The sequence below is a fragment of the Gracilinanus agilis genome, chromosome 4 (genome assembly GCF_016433145.1).
Source record: "Gracilinanus agilis isolate LMUSP501 chromosome 4, AgileGrace, whole genome shotgun sequence".
NCBI classification, from domain to species: Eukaryota; Metazoa; Chordata; class Mammalia; order Didelphimorphia; family Didelphidae; genus Gracilinanus; species Gracilinanus agilis.
In genome coordinates, this window is record NC_058133.1 from 313,388,983 (window position 1) to 313,412,606 (window position 23,624).

Genomic DNA, 23,624 nt, shown 5'->3' on the forward strand with positions numbered 1-23,624 from the left:
TTCCTTCCTTCCTTCCTTCCTCCCTCCCTTCCTTCCTTCCTTCCTTCCTTCCTTCCTTCCTTCCTTCCTTCCTTCCTTCCTTCCTTCCTTTCTCTCTTTTGGCTTGGTCCTTCCTCAAAAATAAAATTGAGTGTTTTTTTTTTAACCCTCACTGGAAATTTTCATGTATTAGATAGATCTCTTGCTGACCATTTGAATGCTATCAAGGAATAGTGGTTATGGATATGTTTAAACTAACAGTTCTAATATGCTTTCCTAGAACAAAAAGATTATAAATTCCTTATTATTATGGTCTAAGTCTTATTGTTCCCTTTCTCAAAATGCTTCACAAAATCAGTTGTACATAAAGACATCCTTGTCTGCTCATACTGCCCTTCTTCTTCCCATCTGGGTATTATTTGTCCTTTGATTTGAAGAGGACCAATGACATCACAGGGAGATGTCTTTACTTGAGTATGAATTGGATTTAAGTGAGGCAGAGTTGCACAAAATTGTCAGTTCATGCTACAGCTTCGTGGAGCCACAGGTGAGAGTTGGGTGAAAGGCAGATACCAAAGGTGGATGAGTAGCTTGAAAAGGGCTCAACATGTTCTCACCTGAGATGTTAGTTCTCCCTGCACACACCATACATCCCTCCTATCTGGATACTCACCTATTGAAATGCAAACCTGGAGGCAAGCTCATCTGCCCACAATTTAGAATAATTTACTATACAAAAATCTGATCATTTTAGACTTTGATTTTTGTTCATTTCATACTAGTGGTGAATTGCTTTGTGAAGGAAAGGAGCAATCAGCAAACAAGTTCTACTATTCTTATGAAGAGTGACATGCTTCATTTCATCCTTGTATTTATTGCCCCATACTACTTGGAGCATCACCGTGGTTTGCATGGAGTAGATACTTAATAAATATTTAAATTTGCTGCATTAAGTAAGAAGATGGACTGTGACCTCTAAGGTGCCTTTTGATCTGAGGTTTTATAATTTCTTCTCATAAAAAATTATGAAATTGATTTCCTTCATTAGAATTCAGAAAATCATTGCCTTCTTCCCTTCTCCCACTTGAATGCTGCTTTTAAGACTGTTGGCATAATTTAAGAGAGAGGGAGACTTTTGACTTTGTGCAACTCTGCTTTTCTAAACCCAGTTCATGGCAAGTCAAGATATGACCTCATGATACCATTTGTTGTCTTTGAAAATGAAGGAGAAAAACAATGGCATAATATAGCATCTGATTTTTAAAATACAATAAATGACTTTATATATTTGTGCTTGTGAACTATCCTGAAAATTTTTTATATGGAGAAACTTGGATTTCCATAGACATGTAATAAAGGCTAAATACTGTAAGAAAACAAACTTTTTAAAGTAAAACAAATCTCTATTTGTAGTAGGTTGTGAAGAATTTCAATACTTACTGATAATTTTACTTTATGTTTTGGGGAGGACTTTGAATAGCAAATGAATTCATCCTCTGATGTATATTCTTCTACTTGGAAGTGCTCTAAGAAGAATTTTTAGTAATGAATACTCGAGTTCTGAAAAAGAAAATAATGACTGAATCTCAGTGCTATTTAAAATGGTAGTAAAAAGGCACATTTATTCATTTTTTCCCTCTAGGTAGGGTCGAATAACCTTTGTAAGATAGACTGGGCAAATTCCCATGGTGGTAATCATTGCTCCTTCCTGCCATTTTCCTGTTGCTCAGAAAATTCAGATTGCTTCACAAGCCATCAGCCCATTTCCTAGTTACTTTTTAAAAAAAATCTTACCTTTTGTCTTAGAATCAATACTGTGTATCAGTCCTGGGGCAGAAAAATGGCAAGGGCTAGGCATTTGGGGTTAAGTGACTTGCCGAGGGTTACATTGGTAGGAAGTATCTGAGGGCAGATTTGAACCCAGGACCTCCTCTTTATCCATTATCTAACTCAACTTGATCTTTGAATGCTGAAATAAATGACTTAAATTATGATTACAGTATCAGAAGAATCTGACGTGCCAATATAACTTCTACTAAAGTTTTTTCCTGAGCCTGATCTCATCATGAAGGTGACACTGAGTTCTTCAAAGAGAAATACAAGATCTAGTAGGTTCTTCAATGCTAGGGAAAAAACTAGTCTTTCACCTGCAGACTGGGTAGCTAAGTTTAGATCATCTCCAGTGTCTTGGTTACTTGACACTCAGATAATTTTTTGGTCACATCAGTCCATGAAGGCACTCTGCTGGAGTGTGGTAGACTTGGATTTACCACAGCAGATCTAATGCTCACCATGGTGAAATCAAGGATTTCTCAAACCTTTTAAGTTTTAGCACTTAGCATAGTGCCTGACACAAAGTAGGTGCTTAATTAATATATGTTTATTGACTGACTGACAACACAAATTTAAATTAGGATAAAGTAACAAATGTCATGATTCTAAGGATAGGGAACTAAACAAAATACTATAATATCTTCAGAATCTATGCAAAACGACTATAGGAAAGCAAAGTCTTAAATAGCTATTTGGATAAGATATATGTAGTTACATTTGTTTTATATTTTGAAATGAACTCATGTGACTCCGTTAGCATTAGAAAATCACTTTTTGGTATACAACTACTTTAGTCAAATTAAGGGTAGAGTTTTCCCCCCACTTTTTTTGGGTTAACTTTTCTACAGCTAAATCTATACTTTTATCTGGATAAGCTTAAGGAATTGGTTAAACTGACAGTTAAATGCTCATTACTGTCATAATTTTTGGTCTTTTGTAATGGGTCCTTTACACTTTAAGAATCATATAAGGAAAGGCATATGTGAGAACCAGCTCTAGAGCCGATTGTTCAATTTGTGGTGTGAATGTTTATAGCTTGGTAGTCAGAAAATTCTACAGATCAGAAATAACTTATTTTTATCATTTATTTTCTAAACTTAAGAAAGGGATGGAGAAAATTCTAATAATACAAATTAAACTTAAAAGTGTGTGCCATCCATATATCCTCAATTCCCCCTTCCTCCTGAATTAGGTGGTTAAATATTTACCAGTAGCACATCACTACCTCTATGCTTCTCAAATTCATAAAACCTGAGATAGTTCTGAACACATATTATAAAGAGGGAACATTGTATAATCTCAGAACTGAAAGCAAACAAAGAGATCCAAGTCCCTTTCCCAATGTATGAATTTGCTCTCAGGGCTTAGTAATTGTAAAGTAATGGGATAGATGGCCACTTGTGTTTCCTTTCAGTTCTGTGATTCTCTAATAAAATAGGAAATTACTGAGGCACAATGGAAGGAGTACTGAGTCTGGAGCTAGAGGATCAGAGTTCAAATTCTGACTGTATAAACAGATATGAAGGATCAATAAATGGACTTTGGAAGATCATGTTGATCTTGTGAATCACAGTGCTGGATTTGGAGTCAGAGAGTCTGAGTTTAATTCCAGTTCTGCCATTTATTTGTTGTGTGACATTAGGCAAGTTTCTTAACCTTAAAATGAGAATTTGGACTAGATGAATTTGCAAGGTACTTCAAGCTCCATTCAGATCATTGTTATTGTTTGTCCTTTGTTTTTGAAAGAGACCAATGACATTACAATGAGTAATGTCTTCACTTGTACATGAATTGGATTTAAGTGAAAGAGAATTGTGCAAAATCAATCCTATGCATTTCAGTGACTGTTTATCATAACTGTCAACTTCAAGGATTAGGAAAAATTTTCTTATGGGTCATTCTGGGAAGTAATTTGGGGAATTAGGACAATGAAAATATTATGTACTTGTCAGTTCTTGAATTTGAGATGAATTTATATCCTCAGTTGTTTTTTTTTTCGTGTGTGGCCAGTGACCAAAACTGATATAGCATAAAGTTTCATGAATGATATTTCCAAATCATAGGATCTTAGGACTAAAAGAGATTTAAAAAATCTTGGCTAGTTTTGCAAATGAGGTAACTGAGTCTCAGAGAGTATTAAATAACTTGCTTAAAGTCAAATAGCTGATTAGTAGCAGATAACTTTTTTATGCAAGAATGTTGTGTTTCCAATTTTGGATCTTAAAATTTGGAAAAATTTATGTTGAAAATTGTTATTACATGTAATTGGGAAAATAAAATATCTTTGAATAAAAAAGGAATGTTGTGTTTCTTATGCCTCAGGAGTCATATTCCTAAACAAGTGAACAAAATATCACATATACTTATCTTTTGTATCATTAAAGAAACAGAAACTTTTTGTACACTAACAAATACCTCTTTTTAATTTTCAGGATGTCATCGTATAGATAAGTAGGAGAGAACTTATTCATTTACTCTTGTATTTTTTTAATAGGGCCAGACCTATTACCAGGCATTCCAAGTTTTAGAATATGGTAAGTGCCTATCATTTTCACTCTAAAAGGAAAAAAAAAGTAATTTTTTCAGGGATAAAGGTAACAGAAAATAATCATGTATGTATATATATATAAATGCATATATATATATATAAATACATATATGAATATATCTATATAAACCCTAAAATAGTATTTCCTTAAGAAACTAAGTAAACACTTTGGTGGTTATCTATCCAATAAGCATTTCTTAAGTATCCATTATATGCCTGATATCTGTGAAGAGTAATTGTGATATGACAAAAATATTACAGTCCCTGCCCTTGAAGAGCTTACATTAATAGGAGGAAACAACATAAATACACTTAAATAAATACAAAATTTTTAACAAAGTAAACATAAATAATTTTTTTGAGGTACATTTCTCATTCTTTTCTTGCCTTTCTAAGCAATGAAATATAACAAATTAGAGAAAGTATAAACAGTTTAATAGAAATCTTAAACTCAGAATGTCCCAAATGAACTCATCTTTTCCACCAAAATCACTCCACGTCCAAACTTAGCTATTTCTGTTGAAGGCACCACGAATTCTTCCAGTAGTCTGATTTAATAACCTTGGTGTGATTACTCAATTTCCCTCATCCAGTTTATAGAATATGATGCATATCTTGCCATTTTTATTTCCATTCCCATTTGTGTCTTAATTTGATGCTCTCCTGAGTATCTCTCATTTGACTTGGTTTCTCTTAGTTCAGGCCTCATCAACTCTCATCTAAATTACCAGTTGCTCTGCTTTGAGTGTCTTCTAAGTCCAATATTTGCATTGTTGCCAGTGTGATTTTTCTTTAAGTACAGATCTGACCATATCACTACCCTATAAATTGTCTAGTGGCTCCAAATTCTCTCTAGGATAAAAAATAATCTCTTTTGTTTGTTTTTATAAGATTTTTATAACTCTGGTGAAACCTATATTTCCAAACCTATTATGTACTCTCTTTTTTACCTTCTGTGTTTCAGACAAAATTCTTTGTGTTCCTCATACATGCCATTCTATCAACCACTACAGTGCCTTTGCACTGGTTATCCCCCGCAACCCTAGACTGAATTTGCACCTCATGTCTGCTTCAGAGAATCCTTTTCTTTATTCTAGTTTCTGCTCAGGTACCACCTCCTACATCAAGCTTTTCCTGATCTCTTCATTGCTAGTGTTGTCTTCCCTCTGAAAACCTTGCATTTACCTACTTTATATATGTTTGTATTTGGTCACTTTATTTTTGTATGTATTTGTTTTCCCCTTTAAACTGTAAACTCTTTGAAAGTAGGGATTATTTAATTTGCTTTTGTATACTTAGTACCTAGTACTAAGTATACAAAAGCACCTAGTACTAAGTATACAAAAGTGCTTAGCACAGTGCCTGGTACTCTGAAGATGTGTCATATATGTTTGTTGATTGATTTGTTAGAATTTTCTTTAACAGAAAGTGGCCATCAAGGTACTGAGGCCCAGAGGACATTTGATTACCCTGACACATTATGCATTATATATCCCCTTTAATGTAGGGGATGGTGGAAAAGGTAAATTAATTATTATATTGGAAATAGAAGGAGTCAGGAATGAGTTAGAGTGGGATAGTGAGAGAACCATTAATTAAAAAATTTTGGTTTCTGTCTTTTGTGATTATTTTTCACTCAAACTATAGAAATTTAAGTGGAAGTTTGTTTGCATCACTATTTAGGGCCTTGAGCATTCCCCCTCCTTTCCCTCTTCTCCCCCCTCCTTTTCCCCTCCCCCTCATCAGCCATGTTATAAACATATGTCTTATTCTTCACTCAGTTCATTATTGTTTTATCAGATGGTTCATCAACATGCTTCATTGTTAGTCCTTTTGGAATCATGGTTAATTTTTGCATTGCAAATATTTTTCAGTTATTCTTTATAATGAAGTCAATGGAATCTTAATAATTCTCAGCTTGTGTTTTTTTTTTTCAGTGTTACCCAAATTCGAAGTTACTCTCCAGACACCTTTATATCATTCTTTGAATTATAAAAGTTTAAATGGCACTGTCATTGCAAAGTAAGTATTATTTATTATTCTCTCTCTCTCTCTCTCTCTCTCTCTCTCTCTCTCTCTCTCTCTCTCATTAGAAGCTCTGGATTTTAGCTAGGACATTTCTGCATGTTTTAAATTATTTTTCACTCTAATATAATGTGGTCAGTTTTATTTGGTGATTTTTAAAAACATGGCATCCAAGCTTTTGTTTTCTCATGGTTTGGGGAGACTGATGTTTCTTAAGTTATCTTTCCTAGACTTTGTTTTCCAGGCCTGTGGTTTTCAATAATAGATATTTTACATGTTCTTTTAAATGTTCAGTCTTTTGCCTTTGTTCTAGTATTTCTTGTTTTGCTTTTTTCAATTGTATCTTTTAGGAAGTCTTCTCTATGGGTAAGGTTTTCTACCTTATGTTGTATGCTTATTTCCATTTTTTTCCTCAAAAGCTCCAATTTCATTTTTTATACCTTGCTTCATTTCTTTTAGCTACTCTTGGAGTCCTGTATCCAAATTCGTTATTTTCTTTGAGGTCCTGCTTGTAATTGTTTTGAAGGTAGTTATTCTCTTTTAGTTTCATCTTGAGTTTCTTTTAACTGATAGTATTTCTTCATTGTGTTTTTTTTTCAGAGTTTCTTCTCTTTACTTATATTTCCAGCCCTAGTTCTGGTCTAGAACTTTGTGTCAGAGTCAAGCTCTGGCATTTCCCATACTCTTGGCTGGAGGAGTGTGGGATACATATTGGAGGCAGATCCCATTTGGTCCTTTATGAGGTTGCTGCTTCAGTGATAGATGGATGGGGTGGCTGGGATTCTTCCTGTCCTTTTGACACAATCCCTGGCTTCTCTCTTCATCTCCTGGTGGCCCAATTTAGATGTCGATGTTGGTTTTGTCTTGGCTTTCCCCCCCTTCTATCTGCTTTGGGTCTTACAGGTCCCAATTGGATGTCAGAAGATTGTTCTATTATCAGGCTTCCAGCAAGTCTTGGTGTGGGTGCCCAGGGTGTCAGCTGACCCTGTGTCCTACTTTGGCTCTGAGAGGAGTATTTGCTTTAGGGCCCTTGAAAGTCTTCTAGAACTCACTCTTGTTTTGGTCCTTTCTTCTCCTATGGCTCTGTATACCCCAAGGTGTGTATTGCCTGGTCTTGTCTCAGTGTGATGACTTTTTTTTTTTTTTTTTTTTTTTAAACCCTTGTACTTCGGTGTATTGTCTCATAGGTGGAAGGTTGGTAAGGGTGGGCAATGGGGGTCAAGTGACTTGCCCAGGGTCACACAGCTGGGAAGTGGCTGAGGCCGGGTTTGAACCTAGGACCTCGTGTCTCTAGGCCTGACTCTCACTCCACTGAGCTACCCAGCTGCCCCAGTGTGATGACTTTTTGAGGATGATTCTCTCTTCTAAATCATCTGCTGCTCTGACATGCTGGGACTGAGATCCTACTGGTTTTAAATCCTATTCACAGGAACTTATAATGATTTTTATCCTTTGTGACATGTGTCTGAGTGCTCATTGGCATTTGGCTCTCTTTTTTTGCATTCCTGGAATAGGAGTTAACTGGTATTTCTCTTTGGTTATTTCTTTCTATTTTTGGCCTCATTGTATATATGCTTATCAGTGGAATCTCTGAAATAAAGGGCATGGATATCTCAGTCACTATATTAACATAATTCCAAATTATTTTCCACTCATTGCTCCATTAACAGTATATTTGTATTGCTATCTTTCTATAACACTTCTAGTGATTTTTTTGTCATTGCCCTTTTTCTGAGTGTGAGGTGAAAGCTTACAGTTGTTTTGAATTACATTTGTCTTTATTATTTGAATCAGTCTTTCATATGCTTATTGATACCCAGTTGTTCTCTTGAGTACTGTTTGCTCATATCTTTTAATCACTTATTTATGAGAGAATGGCTCATAGTCTTAAAAGTTTTTGTTAGTTCCCTATATAACTTGGATGTCAGCTGTATATGTCAGACATATTTAATCCACATATCTTCCCCTGATGACATCTTCTTTTCTTGTCCTAAATATATTAAATTTTTTTTCTATAAAAAGCCTTTCAATTTCATATTATCAAAATTATGTTTTTATTTTTTTTGTGACTGCCTCTAAAACTAATTTCTCTTTTAAAATTTGTTTTTTTTTCACATCACTTTCATTAAGTTTGCTGTGTTCAGTTAGGGCAAAACTAGCTGTTTTTCTGAACTCACAAAACAAAGAGTAAGATATTAGTAAATGCTTTGCATACAATTAAGTCACTTCAGCAGAGATTCCGAGTGACTTCTGGCATAACAGAATAGCAGATACTAATTGATTTAAAATTGTTTGAATCATGCTCAATTTTGAACAATACTTGATTTTATTCTGAATTTCAACAAGGTAAAAGTAAAATCTATGGTTCGGCGGTGGTCCTAGAGGCTTGTTCAGGTGTTCCAGTGGCTAACTTTTGTACTATTTGATAGTTGACATGACAATATCTGCTTTAGTTTTTGGTATAATTTAATAATGCTATTTTTACAACTTAATCAATGCCAGACCAGAAAAAGCAAGCTCAGCAAAAACAGTGCCTAGTTTTGCTGTTTTTTTTTAGGCAGTGTGGCAAGAGGAGAGTGGTGGTGATTTCCCAGCTGAAGTTGTTCACAGACCAAAAATTTGCCAAGTTACTGCCCTAGACATATGTTTATCATAAAATTATGTGAAACTTTTATAACAACATGTGAAAATAGGCAAAAGTTTTGTTTAGGGATTTCTTACCAACTTGGTCCTATGTCCACATTCAACAAAATTTATAGAGCTTTCCTTCTTAAATGTCCTCTCAATTTGGGTACTGTGGATTGATTTATGACTTAGAAAATATGTAAATTTTTGTGCTTTTATAATTATTGCATTACCTATTTCATGTTAGTCAAAATGTCAAGAGACCTTTGTTCAAATTTCCTTTTGAATTCTTTGACCAATGTCTTTGAAGCAAATCATTGATACTCATATGGGCTTAATTGAGTCTGTATTTCATCTTGGACTTTGCCCTTAATTTCCACATTGTTGCATCTTAGAACTTAAAAATAATTCCTTTGCATTTTATCATAGTTTGTCACTTCTTGAGACTTTTTGATATTTTCTAATGCTCAAAGGAACTCCTGGTTCTTTGGCCATTAGGGGAGAGAGAGCTTGGCAACTGGGCCCCCTTGGGCTTCCTTGTTCCCTCCATCCTGCCTGGTCTTATCTCCTAGAAGAGGAAAAACCCCCACAGCAGAGGCCTGGAAATTTAATTCCTGCAATTGGCTCTCTGCATTCCAGAGAAGTGTGGAGACAGGAAAGGATTTCTTACTGGAGATGGATTAAAGGATTTTTCTGATAACTAACTTGTTCTGTCCTCAAGCCTCTTCCATTCCATAGCCTGCCCAGGTCAGGCTTCTGAAGTTGTGAGAAACTGAGACCCAGAGAATTTTAGACTTTAGCTTGCCACTCAATAATGGTTAATTGAGGTAACATGAAAAGAAAGAAGGAGGAGCTAACAGATAAAGCAAGTTGGAGAATCCTTTTAAATACAGAAGCAGATGGGTCCAAGTGATTCTCAGGCCTCCTTCTTTCTAGTGTCCTATTCCAAGAATTTACCACACATTTGCTTTCTTTCTCTATTTTGAATATACTTGTTAATGTATTTATGAGTCTTCTCTCAGATAGAATATAAGTTCCTCCAGGGCAGAGTTTGTTTCATTTTGGTTTCTGTAACACTAGCACCTAGCATAGTGCCAAACACATGTTTGGTTTCTTAGAATCATATTCATCATTTCTTATAGCCTCTGCTGCCTCATACTACTTGCCTCATAAAAAAGTATAGAATGTCTGCATAATTACTTTCAAAACTGTCCTGCTTATTTGTGCTTTCTTCTGAATGCTCTCCTATGCTTTTCTGTACATTAAAAAAAAAAGTCTCAGGGGCAGCTGGGTAGCTCAGTGGATTAATAGCCAGGCCTAGAGATGGGAGGTTCTAGGTTCAAATCTGACCTCAGAAATTTCCCAGCTGTGTGACCCTGGGCAAGTCACGTGGCCCCTATTGCCTACTCTTACCACTCTTCTGCCTTGGAGCTAATACACAGTATTAACTCTAAGATGGAAGGTAAGGGTTATATGAAAAAAGAAGTTAAAAAAAGTTTCAGTGACCTTCTTTTTCTTTTTGTCATTTCTGTCACTAATTCTTCTTTCCCATTTTTCCTTTCTCTTACTAAAAACTGAAAGACAGAAATGAAGAAAAAAGAAAAAAGGGGGAGGGGAGAAAGCCTTTTAAAACAAAGAAATAAGCAGAGTCAAGCAAAAATAGGTTCACACATTGGCCATCTCCAAAAATATGTCTCTTTCTGCACTTTGTGACGATTATTTCTTTATCAAGAAGTGGATAACCTCCCAGCTAGTTTCCCTATTTATTTTTGCACCATCTCTATGCCTGTATATGTTTACTCCTCCTTAGTCTTTCAAGATGAGTGAGGTTCATCTGATATACACTTTCTTACTTTTAAGTTTATATACACTTCTGCATCCCAATTATGAGAAATAGCAACTTCTAGCTCCTTTTCCCTTTCTTCACTAGTGTAGTGTATCTTCTCTTTTCTGTGCTCTCCTAAAGCCTTCAAAATGAAACTATACCTTCTGGAACTCTGTTTTTCTTATTTAACTCCCTCAATACTTTTTAAAAACACGGAAGTTTTTTGTTTTGTTTTGTTTTGTTTTTAAACCCTTACCTTCTGTCTTGGAAGCAGTGCTGTATATTGGTTCCAAGGCAGAATGGTAAGGGCTAAGTGATAGTAGTTAAGTGACTTGCCCAAGGTCACACAGCTAGGAAATGTTTGAGGCTAGATTTGAACCCAGGACCTCCCATCTTTAGACCTGACTCTCAGTCCACTGAGCCACCTACTATACCCTAAAAACACTGAAGTTCTAAAGGGATACTTGTTTCCTTTCCTCCATAAGTGTATTAACCTTATACAATATCACCATATAGTTCCTTCTAGCTGCTTACATTAATTTACTTTTCTCAGTTTAGATACTTGAATTTTTATTTCAAAATTCCTACTTGGCTAAAAAGTTTTCATAATAAATACTTAAAAGTCCTCTATTAAAGATGAATTTTTTTTGCCAGGTGGGATTGAATTTAGCTTTATAGGGTTTTATTCTTGGCAACAATCCTTTATCTTTTCCATTTGGAATATTGTATTTTAAGATCTCTTCTCATTTTCAGTAGATACTTTTAGGTTTCTTATATTCTAGACTATATTTCCTTGGTACTTTCTTAGTATTTTTACTTTGTTTTGGAAACTCTGGAGTTTGAATATGCTAATCCTGGTAGTTTCCTTTTGGAGTTCCTTTAGGATGAGGTGATTGGTGGAATCTTGCTATCATTAGTTTGTCTTTCAGTTCTAATAGATGTGGGCAGTTTTCATTTTTGATTTCTTGAAATATGTTGTCTAAGCTTTTCCCCCCTCTTCAAAACATTGTTTTCAGGGAGTCTAATAATTCTAAAATTGTTTCTCCTTGATCATTTCCCCAGATTAATTATTTTTGATATTAAATGACTTTTATAGTCAATTTTCCACATTTACGGTTTGATTTTAGTGACTTCAGAGATTCATGTGATTTTATTAGTAACTTCATTTTCTGTTTTGTATGGGCGAACATGCACATTCCAGGAAATGAATAGTAGAGAAAAAGATGAGAGGCTGGATGAGCATAATTTTGAGGAGCAGATGATATCCTTTCTAGGCATTTCACTAGTCTCGTTCATCCTATCCTTGTAAAGAGCTTCTGTGTATTTGTTGCGTATTTTCATCATTGCCTTTAAAACTCACGTTTTGTGTTGTGATTATGCCCTCAAAGCTTAATGTAGTCCTTGCAGCTCTAAGTCCAAGGGTGCAAAGTAAGTGATTTGGCTTCATGAGAAAATAAAGGTGTTAGATAACTTTGCACAGTAATGTCTGAGCTGCCGCCTGCCAGGAGACCCTTAAGGATCTCTAATGCACTGAACACAGCTGTTGTTGATGGATTATTTCAGGCTAGCAATCCTTCATGATCTCCAACATCATCCATCAGCTGCGAAGGTCAGTGTTGGAGGTAATAGTTATGCCATTCCCACTGCTATTGACTTTAGTCCTAGCAACCTCTTCCTTGGTATCCAGAGGTTGCCCAACCTAGAGAGCAATATAGTATACAGTACAATGTCCTCACACTGCTATCTGACATAGTAGAAGGTAAGATTCAAATTAAAAACACTTTAGAAGAATCTTATTTGCTATACAGTATTTATGATCCTGTAAATTTTTTGTTACAAGAGTCTATTGTCTAAAATTAATTAAAAAAAATCAAGATGTCAGTACAAAAGGTCACAAAATTCTAGGGAATTACTAGTGAGAAAGTGTTTTGCATGTTACTAATTTTATTTTGTGTGCTGTATTTTATGGATTATTTCATAGTTACTGCATTAGGAAAAGTGCATGTTATTAGAATTAATGTCTTGCTATAAAGTATTTCATGCAGAAAAGTATATTTTCAGCAATTTCTAGTGAAAGATTACAGTTTTTGGTGGTTGTGGGAACCTAACTTTTTTTCCTCATAGGTTTAATGTATCAATATTCACATTTTTGACTTTTTCACCATTTTTAAGGAACATTAATTCTGTGAAAGTTGAGGATTAACTGTGTTTTCTATTTTTTTTCCTCTTTTGTTCTAATATTTCTTCTTGTCTAAGTCATTAATGTCTCTTTCATCTGTTTTAGTTTTCAGGGATTCCATTTCTTAGGTAAGGTTTACCACTTTTCTTCTAAGCTTTTTTATTCTCCTTTTGATTGTTTCTTCAAGTGCTTTCATTTTGCTTTTATATACATATTTTAAATTTCTTTTAGTTATCCACGTAGCACTTATGGAAAATCCACTTTTTTTTTTTTAAACCTTTACCTTCCGTCTTGGAGTCAATACTGTGTAGTGGCTCCAAGGCAGAAGAGTGGTAAGGGTTAGGCAATGGGAGTCAAGTGACTTGCCCAGGGTCACACAGATGGGAAATGTCTGAGGCAAGATTTGAACCCAGAACCTCTCGTCTCTAGGCCTGACTCTCAATCCACTGAGTCACCTAGCTGCCCCCAAAATCCACTTCTTAAAAAAAAGCAACTTTGAATCTTTGCTTAGAATTGTTATAATTATTCTCTCCTTTAGAGCAACCTCTATATCTATCTAATATATATATGTCAACACACATATATATTTATATTGATTTTTAAAAACTTTTGACATTTCTCCAGGTTTAGTTCTTAATTTTGTGAATTTATGCCAGGCTCAAGCTCTTTTCCTGTTTTATTTCTTGGGTGGGCTTCTTGCCAAAAGTTGGACAGAGTGCTGGACTTGGCATCAGATTTAAAAATTTGTTAGCTCTATGTCTCTGGGCAGGTCATGCCATTTGTTTCAGTTCCCTCAGTTGTCCAATGAAGATAATAATAGCAGTTATATCCCAGAGTTGTGATGAGGATAGCATCTATGTACCAAGCATAGAGTAGATACTTAATAAATACTTTTTTCTTAACTGTTTGATTTCTGTCTGCACCTGAGTTCCTTTGCTTGCTGACTTTCACCTGACTGGCTTAGGTCCTCTTGGATCTCTTTGAGTTTCACATTGCTGGATCTGCAGGGTCCTCGAAGGCATCTTAGTACAGAGTGCTGGGAACCTGAGAGGCTTTTGGCCTAGGTGTCCTAGTCTGAGCTTTAGAGTACCATTTTGGTCACTGTCACTCTAGATCAGAGTTGGTGAAGTATTAGCACTCGAGCCAGCATGGGGAAACTGCTCCATTCTCTCTCTTCTCAGCAAACCTGAGGGTATTTTTTGTATGTCCTGCCCCTCTATCCATCTGCCCAAAGCAAGCACTTCCTCTCTCCTCTTTCTGGTGTAATGGGGGGGTGAGCAGGGAGTCACAGGCAGCTCAAAGTTGCAGTTTGGGCACATGAACTTGAAAACCTTCACCAATGCTGCTCTAACTCTTCCAAGATCCACATCCTGAGGTTTTCTCAGGGGACCACTGCTCTCTGATATATTTGGATACAGAAACTTACAGCCTTATTTGTTTCTGGCCTTTATTCTGTTGGCATTGGGAGAATCCCAGCTTCTTTTCCTGTGCTGATCCTGGCTTAGCTGATGGCCTCCTTTTCTATTGTTTTAATTGTCTAAGGTAGCTTTTGGCTACCTTTTTACATAGTTCTGGGGTTGAGGAATTCACTATGCAACTTGTCACTGATTTTTTTTTTTAGTTATTTCTTGATCTTGGGAGAGTAAGGCTGGAGAATTGCCCTTTTCCTGGTCTAAAGTATTAACTATTCTTGTTTTTTCCCCTCTTTCATTATATCAATGACTTATTTGAACTCATTCAGATAATAACAATGCTTTTGGACATATTTGGAATTGATTGAATCAAGATTTCTTTGAAAAGCTTGTTAATGCCTTGATGCCAACTTGTATGAAAATCTTTACTGGAATGCCTAAAGGAAAGATGGTTACCAATTATTGCAAAAAATCTTGATATTTATTTATTTTAATTATTATTAAACCCTTACCTTCTGTCTTGGAGTTTTAATACTATGTATTAGCTCCAAGGCAGAAGAGTGGTAAGGGTAGGCAATAGGGGTCAAGTGACTTGCTCAGGGTCACACAGCTGGGAAGTATCTGAGGTCAGATTTGAACCTAGGACCTCCCATCTCTAGGCCTGGCTCTCAATCCACTGAGCTACCCAGCTGTCCCCTAAAATCTTGATGTTTCTAGGTGATAGTTAAAAAAATCTGATCAAGGAGTAATGTTTGTAAGTCCCATTTTTGACTATTATTTTGATATGACCCAATTTGAAATAGAAAAAGGAATGTTTGTTATTTTTTTCAGGTATACATATGGAAAACCAGTTAAAGGTGATGTAACACTCATATTTGTACCTCTATCCATCTGGGGAATAAAGAAAACTATTACCAAACATTTTGAGGTAAGAAATCATGAGATCTTTCTAATATAGAAAACCCTATCAACCCCCCCAAAATTAAGTACCTGCTGAGATAGGCACTGTGCTAAGAAACACAGAGGTTTACAAAGAAAGATAAAAGGTAATTTGAGGAGCTCACAGCCTAGTGGGGGAGATAACTTGCAAACAACTATGTACAAAAGAGCTATATTGAATGTAAATTGGAAATAATCAACAGAGGGAAGGCACAAGAATCAAGGGAGATCAGGAGTGACTTCTTATAGAAAATGGGATTTTAGCTGGGATGTGATAAATGCAAAGGAAGGCAGGAGGCAGAAATAAGGAGGGAGGGCATTCCAGGCTTAAGGAATAGCAAATGAAAAAGGCTGGAGTCTGGGAGTTAGATATTAAGGAACATCTAGGAAATCAGTGTCACTGGATTGAAGTGTATATGAGGGACAGTGTAAGGAGTAAGAATACTGGCAAAGTGTCTGTTGGGGTGGGGGGTGGTGGGGGAACAGATTAAGAAGGACTTTGAATGCCAGAGAGTACATTTTATATTTGATCTTGGAGGTGGTATGGAGCCATTGGAGTTTATTGTGTAGGTCAGATCTATGCATTAGGAAGGTTGTGTAAACTGAATGTTATATTAAAAAACTGATAAATTAATAGGTCAATCCAGGCTAATAATAGTAATGATAATAATTGAAAATTATATAGGATTTTGAACAAAGAACTCTATAAACAGCATCTTATTTCAGCATTACAAACAAACCTTTGAGATAGGTTTTGCAGGTATTTCTATACATGAGTTTGAGTCTCAGATAGATTGGTCACATAGTAAAGAGTAGACCTAGGATCTTAACCCTAGGTTTCCTGACTCCAAATTTACCTCTCTTGTCTACTGCCTCTCACTAGGTGCTGAATGATTTGATAACTTCTAGAAATAAAAAGCCACGCTAAAGTCTTAAGTAACAGACTTGTAAAATATTGTATATTGTGCGAGAATTTAACAGCCTCCAGAGAATTTTAATCTTAACAACTGTAAACATACATGTTCCTAAAGTTGAGGTATCTCAATGAGTTAACACAGGAAACTGATATGAGATTAAAAAAAACCCAAACAATTCTTATGTTTTATTACGTATTAGGCTCCAGATTTAGCAATTCTTGTCTCACGTTACCCAGAGTGAGGCAGGTTTTCAGTGTCTTCTCAGGGATTTAGAGTTACCCCCATGGAGTCAGAAGTATTTTTTCTTTAATGTTAGCAGCTCTAACCTCCATTCCAATGTCTTCTGCTATTATTTACTGGCACTGGTTGACTTCCCACTTCTATTTAACCAATTAACTTGAATTAGCTTTTACAAGTGGTCATTTACTTGGAAGATACATTGTGTGTAAAAATATAAGCATTTCTCTACACTACCACTTTGTTTTCTGGAAAGAGAGGGATCAGAATGAATGAAGTTTCTACATAGCATCAATCCTATCCTATTCACGTCCAAATGTGACATAATTGCTAAATGAATCCTTATCTTAGCTATAGCTAGGCTAGGTCCCAGAGCTTCCTCCTCAAGACCAGGGGTCGGCAACCTTTTTGGCCATGAGAGCCATAAACGCCACATTTTTTAAAATGTAATTTCGTGAGAGCCGTACAGTGCTCACAGTGCGCGCTCCTGTAACAGCGCCTGAAAAAAAAATGACTTTATGGCTCCTGCAGAAAGAGCCATATCTGGCCCTCAAAAGAGCCAGATATGGCTTGAGAGCCATACATTGCCGACCCCTGGTCAAGACCTTAATATTGGATTAACTGCAAAACCCATCATGGACTCTGCTCCTGGTGGCTTACTCTTCTGATCTTTTGAAGCTCGCAATCTCACAGGAATGCCCAAACTCTCACATCTCAAACAGGAAAGAACAAATACTAAGGCTAACAACCAAGGCTCATATCCACAGGCTCCTTGTGGTCCTTTAATGGAGAAGGCCTGTGGATTCTCCTCTTAGAGAATTCTCTTCCTTCTCCCACTAAAACACAGTCAGGAAGAAATCAACAGGACTAGCTCTGACTGATCAATGTCTTTTCAAGATACCCTATTTCTCATTATTCAGCCAATAAAAAATGCTCCTCCAGTCTAGCAAGCTAGAACATCTAAGCATATTTCCTTAAGGCATCTCCATGTCACATCATCATCATATCTCTCTGGAACTAGGCTCCCTAGCCGATTCCACAGGGGTTGGGAGACATGGGGGTGTACTGCATCAGAAAGCATGCCAATTCCTGCTCACCAACCTTTCATTACAATATTAATAGCAAACTTTTATATGAACTATAAAAGTTTGCAAAGCATTTTACATATGTTATCTCATTTGATCCTCATAACGATTTGGTGAATAGGTTATGATTATCCCCATTTTATAAGTGAACAAACTGAGGTTGAGGAAGCTGAAGTGACTTCCTACAGTTATACAGCTAGGATAATGTCTGACATAGGACTGAACTAAGGTTTTCCTGACTCCAAGTCTGGCATTTTATATACTGCACCACCTAGTTGCCTCATTTATAGAATAAGTCTTTGAATATAGCAGGATTTAATATTTTTATAAAGATAAATGGTATGAGAAGGCAGCAGTTATGACTTTAGTGTAATTAGAATTTAATTTAGAGGATTATTTCTAGAATTTGAATAATTCAATTAAAAATATGCATTCTCTTTTTGAACAGATAAATGGATCTGCAAACTTCACATTTAATGACCTAGAGATGAAAAGTGTCATGAATAATGCAGATGAACTACATTACCCCAGTGATATATCTTCTCCTGGGCCAGTAGAAATTATTGCTGTAGTGACGGAATCACTCACAGGTATATAGTATATTGTTTATAAAAAGGTAATGATTTCTCATTATGACATTATGATATCTTCTGAAGAGCACTTTAAAATCACTGAGCCATGTTTTGTTGCTTCTCATGTAAGATTTTCTTAGACTAAATACATTTATAAGCTATATTGTCTCTTCTAATCTACTAGATAGAAGTTACAGTTCAGTGATATTGGATTTTTTAGTAGTTTCCATAGAATTAAAAAAAGCCCCAACTTTTCATTCATTCATTCATTCATTATTTATTTATTTATTAAGGACCCAGTTTAGAGTATTGCAATAGAACATTATATGAGATATCATCTTTATATTTATTGAATTTATATTCTAATTTGGGGAAAGATATAAGTGCAGAATACTATAGGATATTTTGTGGATATTTTATCTTATCTTTTCAATCTTTAAGTCATTAATGGAGATTAATAGCTAGTATAATTTTTTTCATATCTACCTACAAAAAATTTAAGTTTTCTTTCAGGTTTCAATTTATGGCTGGAATTTCCTGCCTTTTCCTGGCTAAGCTTAGTTTTTGCCTTCATTCAAATATCTCCTGAAATTTCACTTCATTCATGATACCTTTCCTTTCTGTCTTTTTCTGATGCTATCATGTTGGATCATAGATATAGCATTGTAAAAGACTTGACATTTCCAAAGTCCCTTCTCTTTGTGACTCCTGGTGGGAGAAAATAGAGTTGCTTTATGTGCCTATTATGGGGTGTCCGGAGAGGACTAGCATTTCTGGTGTGAGGGCTTATCAAGTCCTTTTCAGGGTTGCTCATCCATCTTTGATGTTTACCTTCACTTAACTCTCCACCTGAGGTTCCAAGAAGCTGTAGCATTATAGCAGCCACACCTTTGTAAAACTATCTTGGTTCATGGGCCAGACTGAAGGTATCTGATGGGCCTCAAACCTATCAGTGAGTTAGGGGAATGTCTTCCCTAAGCATATGAAGACTTCCTTTGGCAGAACGGGCACATGAGAATATTTTGTTCCAATGACCATGAAGGTGGTTAAAGCAGGTTCTATGAAATGCTTAGAACTTGGTCAGACATCTAAGATGCCAGTGTCATCCACTGCATCCTGGGCCATTGCAAGTCATCCTGATTTTTGTCTTGCCCCTGAACTTTGATAATGACAAATGGAAGAGAGAGTGAGGCAGATGACTGCAATTCTCTCATTTAAATCCAATTCACTCCTGATTCAAGACATCACTCTATGATGTTATTGATCCTTTTTAAAATGAAGGATGAGCAACACATAACTCTAATAAAGGACATTGGTAATGAGATTTCAAGGAGATGGTGGTGGTGGGAGACAGAGAGAGAGAGAGAGAGAGAGAGAGAGAGAGAGAGAGAGAGAGAGAGAGAGAGAGATGCTAGAACTAACCCTTCTGCTCTAGTGCCAAAGGATTTACTTGAGGAAAATAGGCTTCTGAAATAACGCCAATGATTCCTTATTGGTATTGAGTTTGGGGGAAGGTATATTAGGAAACATTTATTGATAAAAGTATGATTTCTTTTTATCTAAATGATACCATTTCTGAAACAGGAATCTCCCGAAATGCAAGTTCCAATGTATTTTTCAAGGCAAATGACTATACCATTGAATTTTTTGATTATGCTACTGTCCTGAAGCCTACTCTCAACTACACAGCTACTGTAAGTTGATATATGTAATTATAAGTGGAAATCAATAAATTAAAATAATGGTTTTTCATATATATGCATATTTTGTTATAGTTTTATAATAGTGTAATATCATTATCTCCCTTAATTCACATAGAAATCCTAAAAGGTAGGGAATGCAAGTAATAGGCACAATTTAAAAGAAATTGAGGATTAAAGAATTTAAGACTTTTCCAAAGATAATCAATAAGAAGCAGAGCTAGGACTTAAACTCAGACTTTTTGAATCTTAAGTGCAGAGCTCATGAAATGAAATATAATAGAATTAAGTATGAAATTCATCAATTTATCAATATCTAGGTTAAATCTAGAAAGAGAAATGTGAACTTGTTTTCCTAAAGCCTGTCTCCTATCTTTCATAGGGTGTGTGTTTATGTGGGGAGTCTCCAAAGAAAGAGAACATTTTATGTAGAGATATTAAAATTAGGGATAGGTAGGTGTTTCAGGGAATAGAGTGCATGACCTAAAGCTAGAAAGACTCATCTTTGTGAGTTCAAATCTTATGTCAGACATTTACTAGCTGTGGGATCCTGGGAAAATCACTTAACCCTGTTTGCCTCAGTTTCTTCATCTGTAAAATGACCTGGAAAAGGAAATGGGAAACCACTCTAGTATCTTCGCCAAGAAACCCCTAAATAGGATCACAAAAAGTCAGACACAACTGAAATGACCGAATGACAATATCAGTAAAGTACTCTCTGCTAAATTTAGATGATCGAATTGAACCCTCATTATTATAGGGATTAGGAATTATATAGAAAGAGCAGTTAGTTTTAAAAAAATTTTTAATTTTTATTTAGAATATTTTTCCATGGTTACATGATCCACAATCCCCCCTGCCCTGCTCTCTCCTCACTCCTCACAAAGATAACAAACAGTTCCACTGGGTTATACATGTATCATTGTTCAAAACATATTTCTATGTTATTCATATTTGCAATAGAGTGATCCTTTAATATCAAAACCCTAATCAGATCTCTATCTCACTACATGATCAAGCATATATTTTTCCAATGCATTTCTGGTCCCACAGTTCTTTCTCTGGATGTGGATAGCGTTCTTTCTTACAAGTTCCTCTGGATTGTCCAGGATCATTACATTGCTACTGGTAGAAAAGTCTATTACATTTGGTTGTGCCACAGTTTATCTGTCTCAGTGTACAACGTCCTCTTGATTTTGCTTCATTCACTCTGCATCACTTCCTGGAGGTTGTTCCAGTTCACATGGAATTCCTCCAGTTCATTATTCCTTTTAGCAAAATAATATTTCATCACCATCATATACTACAATTTATTCAGCCATTCCACAATTGATGAATACCCCCTCATTTTCCAATTTTTTGCCACCACAAAGAGGGTAGCTATGAATATTTTTGTACAAGTCTTTTTCCTTATTATCTCTTTGGAGTACAAACCCAGCAGTAGTATGGCTGGATCAAGGAACAGACATTCATTTAAAGCCCTTTGTGCATAGTTCCAAATTGCCATCCAGAATGGTTGGACCAATTCACAACTTCACCAGCACTGTATTAGAGTCCCAATTTTGCCACATCCCCTCCAACATTTATCAATTTACTTTGCTGTAATATTGGCCAATCAAGCAGTTAGCTTTTTTCAATGCCAGTATGATGTTTATAAAAGGCTAATTTTGGCTATACCTGATGCTACCTATCAATTGTGACATGAAGATGTGCATTTTAAGGATTTGTCATTCAATTATAACTAACTAAATTATATTTGTCTTTGAGAAAACATAATGTTTGCATTCAGTCAAATCAACACCTATAGCACCTTTTTCTGTTCAATACTTACTTTGTATCAGGCACTATAGATAGGTATTGTGAGTGACACATAGAAACATCAGGGACTGATCATGTTCCCTAGATACTTATAATCTATTTGAGGAGATACCATTGTATAATAGTAAAAATTACAAGAAGTAATCAATAAGTAGCAAAAAGTAAAGGTACAAGGCTAATAATGGCAAGTATCAAATAAGTGATACAAATAATAAGTGATGTTCCAATATTACCTCTTAGAGGAAAGAGAGAAAGGTCATTAAGGAAGGTTTCATGGAAGAGGGAGGGTTTGAAATTTATCTTGAAGAATTTTGTTAGATACATCTAAAAGAGGAATTCTTAACCTGTGGTCCATAGACCTCTGGGTCCATGGATAGATTTCAGAGGGGTTCATGAACATGGACTGGGAAAAAACAAACATCTTTTTTCATTACTCTCTAAATGAAATTTAACATTTTCTTCAATTATTTAAAAACTTTTTTCAAAGAAAGTGCCTTTAGATTTCTCTAGACTACCAAAGGGGACCATGATACAAAAAAGTTTAAGAATTCTCAGTCTAAAGTGTAGCATTTATACAGGGGGATAATGGGAGACATGGTTGGAAAAGTTTCCCAACAAGGCCCAGAATTCCAAATTGAGAAGTTTTGATTTTATTCAGTTATAATATATATATCATATATATAAAACTTATAATTAAGGGGAGAAGGGAAGGGAAAAATATTTAAATGATACCTACCATGTGCCAGACCCTGTGCTAAGCACTTTACAAATATTAACTCATTTGATTCTTACAGCAACCCTATGAGGGAGGTGCCATTTTTATCCTTATTTTTTTTTACAAACCAAAGCAATCTGAATTAAATGACTTATCCAAAGTCACACAGCTAGTTAAGTGACTGAGTTCAAATTTGAATTCAGGTCTTTTTAAAATTCCAGGCCCAATGCTCTATCCATTGTGTCACCTACCTGCCTAGTAATAGGGAAAGGCAAAACAAATAAAAAAAAAAAAGAAAAAAATCCCAGAAAACCAAAAACCAGGCCCTGCCCTGGTGGAATTATATTTTACTTGGCAGAACAAAGTATTGGCAGATAAATGAATGCAAGATATATGGAGATGATATTAAATGCAAAGTGATTTTGATAGAATGGAATTAATCTTTTATTTTATTAATTAATTAAATTTTGCTAATGTCATTTTGTTATTTCAGTTGTGTCTGGTTCTTTGTGACCCCATTTAATGTTTTCTTGGCAAAGATACTAGAGTGGCTTGCTATTTCCTATAACAGTTATAAAAAATTATTTGTTTTTATTATGAAAAAGTAGGCAGTAGAGAGCCACCAGTAATTTATGAATGGTAAGTAACAAAACTGAAAGAAATTTGCTTTAGGAATATTAATGGGCTGGAAAAATACAGGAGACACTGGAAACACAGAATCTGGGAAGTTAGAAGAGGAATAAGCATTTATATTGCTATGAGCCAGGCGTTGTACTAGATGTTTTATAAATATCTCATTTGATTCTTATAGCAACCCTGTAAGGTAGGTCTATTATTTTCTCCATTTTACAATGGAAGAAATTGAAGCCAATACAGATTAAGGGACTTGCTCAGACTCACTGTAATGAGTGAAATCTGAAATAACTGAGAATCAGTTCAATTCCCACAATTCCCACAATTCTTTTACACATAGCTAGATGAGAAGCAGGAATATCAGTTAAGAATTCAGGAGTGTGGAAATAAATGGCATGCATTTGGATGATAGAAGAGGCAATGGAAAGAAGAGTTATGATATTTTGAAGGGAAAAAAACCAGAATCAGTTCCCTTTTAGATATTAGAGAAAGGGAAGGGCAATAAGAAACAGAAGACAGTCAGGTAGAATAGTAAGAGGAGAGTAAAGATAGTGCAGTGACAGACAAAGGGAAGAAAGTTTA

At 35.5% G+C, this 23,624-nt stretch overlaps 1 protein-coding gene across 1 annotated transcript in view; it reads left to right on the top strand.

Annotated features, from left to right (window-relative positions):
- CD109 (CD109 molecule) overlaps positions 1–23,624 on the top strand; it is a 167,461-nt gene that overhangs the window by 69,623 nt on the left and 74,214 nt on the right. The window contains exons 6-10 of the mRNA XM_044673921.1: positions 4,307–4,346; positions 6,298–6,382; positions 15,258–15,354; positions 18,053–18,194; positions 19,761–19,870. Of these exons, the coding sequence (XP_044529856.1) occupies positions 4,307–4,346; positions 6,298–6,382; positions 15,258–15,354; positions 18,053–18,194; positions 19,761–19,870 (474 nt within the window). The remainder of the gene's footprint in view (positions 1–4,306; positions 4,347–6,297; positions 6,383–15,257; positions 15,355–18,052; positions 18,195–19,760; positions 19,871–23,624) is intronic.